The 7,291-nt window shown below is 31.8% G+C and overlaps 1 protein-coding gene across 1 annotated transcript; it reads right to left on the reverse strand.

Moving 5' to 3' along the window:
- Window positions 1–5,444: 5,444 nt before the first annotated feature.
- Window positions 5,445–7,103, reverse strand: LOC111419441 (uncharacterized). The gene is made up of 2 exons (XM_023052242.2): window positions 6,953–7,103; window positions 5,445–6,902 (listed from the first exon to the last, which is right to left on the reverse strand). The coding sequence occupies exons 1-2, from the start codon at window positions 7,031–7,033 to the stop codon at window positions 5,541–5,543; spliced, it is 1,443 nt and encodes a 480-aa protein (XP_022908010.1). The 5' UTR covers window positions 7,034–7,103; the 3' UTR covers window positions 5,445–5,540.
- Window positions 7,104–7,291: the final 188 nt, after the last annotated feature.

A 7,291-nucleotide genomic window follows, 5' to 3' on the forward strand; every position in this document is an offset into this window, starting at 1 on the left:
TTTCGAAATTTGGAAATACCATAACTTCATTTTTTTAAATGGCACCCCCCATATTTTATTACTTACTCGTCTTCGGTGTCTCATTTTACATCTTTTATATCCCATATGTCCTATACCTAACATTTATAATTTGGGAGGTAATTAGGGTTTTTTGAAAAATGCACACACATATCGATATTTAACCTAGTGTGCCATGAATACCTAGTGTGACCTGGTGTATAACCATATGAACTGGCCCTTTGAAAATTTGCAGATTTCTGTGTTTGATGCCAGCTTTTTACTAAAATATTTTCAGGTTCCGGGTGCTTGCTGTTACACCGGAAGAGGTGACAATTTTCATATTTCAAATGGAACACCCCGTATTTCATTACATTTTTGAAATTTTTTTCAATTTTAGACCACTTGTATGTTGCAGCTGACACGTACGCGCAATTATTTGGTTGCACTCTCAATAAATTATTATCAAATTCAAATAATCCTCATTACTAAATTCCAAACGTGGTATTTCTTGAGAACAGATCACTACAAAAAGTAAGCTAGTCATCACACCAACAGAAATAAACCATAGCTTTAGCAAATGTCAAACTGTTTACTCATTCCTTACTGATAATAGTGATAATACACAGATAAAAATGAGGAGTTGATTTTAACACCGTTTTAACTCTTTTTCGTGTATCCCTCGCGTCCAACGGAGTACGGTGTAAATTCTGAATGGAGTGAAAATGAACGGTGGAAAAACAACTCTTTTGAGTGTGGAGTTTACCTCGATCTCGGAATTATTAACCTTCACCCAGACGATGTAATATTAACACATTGTTGGAGCTGAATTCGCTCTCAAAGGGTGTTGTTAATACTGTAAAGTATTTACTTGTACACCATGAAGATATGATATAACACCTATAGCGAATGTTAAATCAACACCGCAGAGAATTTAAATTAACAATTTTACGGTGTTGAAATATAGAGGTAAATCTGCCAGGTGAGTACGCAGGTAGGTATGCATAAATGAAACAACTTATTCCTAAAAACATTTTTTATTGTAGGTACAGCACCAATACTATTATGTATATACAAGTACTGTACCAGTACTACTTATATACTAAGACTTAATATGTAGTTTCAATATAAACAAACATACTTTTGCCAAATGTAGTTGTTATTGCGTGACATATCAGCAGAGCCGCGACGTTGTCGGGCAACTGATTGGCGGCTCGTCGCCTTACGGTAGAGACTCGGGCCACATGGACCACATCACGCCACATATAGTATACCACGCCACTGGTTGAGTTTTAGTCGGACAATCGGCCAAACACGTATTGAATGCTGCACCGCAGAGAACTCTCCCAAATTTTACATGGGCCAGCATTCAACCAGTATCGTTACGTTGCGGCAAATCGATGTGCACGATAGAAGCATGTTACTACTACGCTATAACCCATTCACTGCTCTATACAGATGGTGACATCAACAGCCCGAAACGTCGTGGCTCTGCATATCAGTCAAATGTTGTGGTTTATCTACATTCTATTTTATTGAATAAAAAATTTTTTAATTAAATAAAGAAAGAAGTTTCAAAATCGTCTTTTAATATAAACAAGTATAATTTTCCAAATTAAAATATAATTTCATACCTTGTCACAATATAAACGTTTGCGTCATTGTATGCGTGATTGATGACATTCATAAGGCATGGGATGAGAAAGTTGATCCAAACGTATCAGCCTTTCAGTTTTATTTACGCTTTCGACTATTTTGTAACTCGAAAAATAGTATGGTATCCCAATTTTGACAAACAAAATAAAAATTGTTATTAAAGCTAAAAATGTATTTAATTTTAACAAACATAGGATAATTGTTTTCAGTTTTTCCATTTATTAAATAAAAACCAATTCGATATTTAATACCATGGTTCTTCAACCATGCGGAAAAAAGTAAGTTTCCATAATCGACATTTAAGCTAAGAAACTATTCCTCAGTGCTAAAATTTTCAGTAACTTTTTTTTTGGGCCAAGGATCGGATCATTATTAATTATATTGCTTTGCCAAGTACTAGACCATCGCATTTGATGTCTTTTGCTTAAAGTTTTGGCAATATTTTTATAGCATGTATTGTTTGGAATCATCTTTTTAACAACAACGTGTTTTGCTTCATAACGTAGGGAAGATAGTTGACACAGTGGACCCATCCGTAAAATAACGCCAGGGTAGTAAATCATCATATGATGTTTTGGTTGGAGATCCATGCCAAATTCAGCAATAAAAGCTTGGTGATGTTGTTCTATTAAATTAAATTATTATCAATTGAATAATTATGCTCGTCGAAATTCTATCCCATAATTCTTCGTTTATTTCAAAAATATTTCCTACTACAAGTAAAAGTTAGTATGTGCAAGACTGCAAAAAATCTAGATATTACTTACTTGCGCTGTTAATTGTTGCAAGAGTTATCTCTTTTTCTGCTGCTACTCGTACCCACTTCCTTTTGTTATCATATTTCACCCTTAAAAATATCGTTTGCTCCATACTACGGACACGAAATCACCAATAGTATAAAACTGTATTAATTGCCTTTCCTCTGCTCAGTATGCGTATGTATGTAAGTACGATGGCGTCCAAACGAACACAGATAGAACGTAGAGCCTACGTTGCGACCACATGGAACGCGTAACGGTCGTCTTGTCGCCACTACTACGCAACACGTGAGCGTATCGAGACAAAAGAACAGCCGAACAACAAGGATTAACGGAAGGGAACGGTCAAATTATACACCGCTAAGAGTTACATTTTCACTGTTTGCCGTTATTTTAACAATTTTATTGAGAAAGTAAAGAAATAAACCTGAACGTAGTTGATTCACATTCCCATTGGGTGTTATTCTTTTTTAAACCTGTATATAGTATTTAAATTACCTCCGAAAAGTGTTACATTTACAATTATTTTCTGAAATATTAACTCTATTCGGAGATGTTTCAACACCGTGTAAATTCACTTTGTAAAATTTTTATCTGTGTATGGAATATAAAAGATGTAAAATGAAACACCGAAGACGACTAAGTAATAAAATATGGGGGGTGCCATTTAAAGAAATGAAGTTATGGTACTTCCAAGTTTCGAAAAGGTAACGTGCCATAGTAAAGTGACCAAACGTTCTAGACAGCCATACTCTGCACTAAAACATACTCCATCATGTTGTTTAAGCATGTTCTGAATCCTAAATTGATACCCCAAAAATAGAGTGTTCTCTGATTTTTTGAACAAATGTCTGCTGGAGCAGATTTTTGTAGAAAAATTCGAATAACTTGAGAACGGCCAAATCAAATTGCAAAACGTAAAGTCATTCATAAACTTTGAAAACAGACAAATCCAAATATGTAAAAATATACAGGTGTTCCATTTAAAAAAATAAAGTAGGTGGCGACTTCCGGTATAACCGGAAGTGTTAGATATTTGAAAATATTTTAGTCGAAGAGAACGCAATTGATAATACTTAAATCTGAATTTTCAAATTTGTATTTTGGCCAGAACCCTGTAAAGTTCTAATGGACGGTCGTCGTGGATGACCTGTATAAAAAAGTACTAGATGATTAGCACAAGAATTTTTAATGTAGTACAAAATTAGTACATAATTATAGTAGTATCAAAATGCTAATATCTCGAAAGGGGGGTGTAGCTGTACGGACCTTTGTGCTATGCATAATATACAGGTGTATCTGAATGACATGCCCAAACTTCAGGGGGTGATTCTTTAGGCAATTTTAAGGGTACTTTGATATATAAACCATGGGCGACTTGGGCTCCCCTAAGGAGCTACACCCCTCCAAAAATGGCGGAAAATTTTGGTTTAATTTTTTTTTCTCAAAAACCATAAACGCTAGGACAACGAAATTTGGGGAATATGTTTAACTGGTAGTAGGGCACGTTTTCACCCTATTTGTACTTTCAACCTATCCTTCTAAACTACTAAACGTAACCACCCCCTTTACATTTTTGCTAAAATTTTTTTATGCAGAGTAAATACATTAAAAAAAAATTACATAGGTAGATGAAAGTATCCTAAAACTTTTTTGTCTCTCTAAAATTTTGCCAAAAACGACACATTTTTGAGAAAAAAAATAATAAAGCAAACACTGCCCGTTCAACAACGGGGTTATCAATCAAAAGTTGGAATGAATTTTTAATGAAAAAATCTTAGTAGGCTTTGCAATCTTTGTCAGAAATATTTTTGACGTTTAAATGTCAGTGGTTTTCTTACTATTATTATTGTTTTTCAAATTAATTTATGAATAAAGTTCTACCGCATTTACGCTCGTTCACTCGACGTTTCAAAATTTTAAATAAAACAATAATAATAGTAAGAAAACCACTGACATTTAAACGTCAAAAATATTTTTGACAAAGATTGCTAAGCCTGCTAGGATTTTTTCTTTAAAAATTCATTCCAACTTTCGATTAACAACGCTACAGCTTAACAGTTAGTGTTTGCTTAATTAATTTTTTTCTCAGAAACTATTAACTTTTCGAAGAACATCAGAGAGGCAAAAAAGTTTTAGAATATTTTCGTCTATCTAAATAAAATATTTCCAATGTATTTATCATCGTTATAAAAAAGATCTAGACAAAAATTGAACGGGGGTGGTTATGTTTAGTAACTTAAAAGGGAATTGAAAGTACAAATAGGCTCGAAACATGCCCTATTATAAGCTAAACATATTTCCCAAATTTCATTTTGTTGGTGTTAATGGTTTTCGGGAAAAATAAAATAAACCAAAATTTTTCGCCATTTTTGAAGGGGCGTAGCTCCGCAGGGGAGTCGAAATCGCTGATAGTTTATATGAGAAAGTTCCCTTAAAATTGCCTAAAGAATCACCCCCTGAAGTTTGGGCACGTCATTCAGATACACCTGTATAAAAAAAAATGTCACTTGGTTTATTTTATTTTAACACTAAATGAAAAATTGCATATGGAAATTTACCGTTAGCAACGAAAATGTTTGGAGTCGGTATAAGCTTTGCATCACTGTAACGTCAAGGATTAGGTTGTCTATTGTTTAAAATAATTGGTTACCATAGTTCAATATATTCTTGACTACTGCTATTTTTATCATTTATACAAATTTGAAGTAATTTTTCTCGTAAATTTCCTGATGTAATTAATATTAATAATGAATGTACTAGATTCAGAAAACAGTCCTCTTTCATATTCCATAATAAAAATAGGGGATTGCCATTTTAAAAAATATCCATGACTTCATAACTGGTTTAAAAATGGCGGAAAACATTTGAAATCTACACCAAAAAAATTTAAATCTTTAGACCCGTTTCAGGGATTTTTCTATAAACCGGTTATAATGATTTTATCGCCTATATCCGCTACTTTACGGACAAACTGTATATTTTGTAAAGTATTTTATAATGAAAAAAGAATTTCATTGCAAATTGAAACGCTTTTCAAGTTTATGTGTGTTAACCACAACACGTTTAATTCAAATTAATTGATGTTTAATTAAGTAACATAGTTAACAAAAATAAATTATTGTTTCATCATGACGTATGAAATTGAAATATATCCAACGGTGGCAACTCCAAATTTAAAGAATTTCCATGAATATCAATATCAGGTTCAGTTAATTTCTTGAATCTCTCATTAACAAATTGATCGACGTTCATAATATCATCCGAATTACTACTTGTTTCTAAAATATTCACCTGACCCGTGTCCACATTTTCCAACATTAACTCATCAACATCATGTAACTCATTGTGTAAAGTGATTTCTTTTTGTAATTGATGAAAAACTTCTTTTTTAGTATCCAAACATTTATTTTCATCAGCTTTATCTACAGTTAATTGAACATTTCGCCTGTTAAATTCATGATTATCATCAGAAAACTCAGGAGTTGTAAAATTATACAACTTAGGCATTTCATATTTTACTAAAGCTAAAGAATTTTGATTGTTCAAGTGATTATTTAGAAGATCAATTTCGTTATTAGTTTTTTCTTCTTTTTGTTCATCTCGTTTTGGTGTATTTTCTAAATACTCATAAAGGCTTATATCTTTAAATAATTCACTTTCATCTAAACCATAAGTTCCTTCTTTTATACCAAAAATTGCTGCCAATTCATTCTTAATAATGTAACTTTCTTGATCCTCTTTGAAAGGTTTAAATAAGTACTTTGCAATTTTTTTAGCATTTTCTATTAATGTTGTTAATTCATCACAAAATTTAGTGACTTTAGATCCTTTAAATTTTTGTGCTGTTGATATTAAAAAATCCCAAGTTGCTGTATTTTTAAATGTAACATTAGGAGAAATCGAACCGTGATCTGGATGTTTTTCAAAATGATTTAATATCTTTGCTTTACCTAAATAAGCCTTATTACAAGTTGGACACCGATATCTTGGTGGTATATTTCTTTTTTTACAATGTTGATTTAAAATCAATAAAGGTTCTTGTTTCACTTCACTATCATTAGTTTTTAAAGGTTCAAATTCCGCGGTTTTTAACTCTGAATCATCGGTGATATCAATCTTTTTGAAATCAACTTCAATATGCTTTGGGGGTTTTGTAATTCTCCCCGATCTAGTTCTTGCTTGTTTCATCACTTTTTTCACTTCTGGTTCAATAATTGTCGTTTTTTCCAAACAAACTTTTTTTCTTGGTCTTCCCCTTGGCAAATATTTAATACTAGCAGGCTTTAAATCTAAATCCTCCGGCTTAATAACTTTATAAACTATATTTGTAATGAGACTCCCATTTTCTTCTAAATCAATATTAAAAGGATTTGTTTGTGTAACTTGAGGTTGATTATCTTGAGGCGTGTCCTGTTGGCTCAATTCACTTAATCCTAAGTTATTTAATTGAAGTGAACTCACAGGTAGAATATGTGAAGTTCCATCAAGCTTAAAATAGACTTGTATTGTTGTTTGTAAAACGATTTATGCTTACTTACTTGAGGTAATGATATAAAAAACGTTTTTTCGTCTGAAATATTTGTTGTTGTGGTCATATTTTCACTTCTGTTTACCACCATTGATTGATTTACGTCAAAAAGATTATTTTTGAAAGAAATAAATTTGTAGGTTATGTTTAATTTGTCACAATAGCGGCATCTATGATCGAAAATTACAACATTTTTATATATTCTTTATTAAACCTTATTAAACGAATTTAATTTGATTATTTTGTTATAAAAACAATTCTTACGTTAAATACAAATCATTAATTATTAACTAATTATTTATTTAATCCAATTTAAATTTTTATTTTCAAATACCTTCCTTACCGACAG

Source organism: Onthophagus taurus, chromosome 6 (genome assembly GCF_036711975.1).
Source record: "Onthophagus taurus isolate NC chromosome 6, IU_Otau_3.0, whole genome shotgun sequence".
NCBI lineage: Eukaryota > Metazoa > Arthropoda > Insecta > Coleoptera > Scarabaeidae > Onthophagus > Onthophagus taurus.

Excerpts from the sequence above, each read along its gene's own strand:
- LOC111419441 (XM_023052242.2), bottom strand. The coding sequence starts at position 7,033 with ATGGTGGTAAACAGAAGTGAAAATATGACCACAACAACAAATATTTCA. Across the intron at positions 6,903-6,952 it reads TTTTTATATCATTACCTCAA|CTTGATGGAACTTCACATAT; the intron begins GTAAGTAAGCAT and ends GTCTATTTTAAG.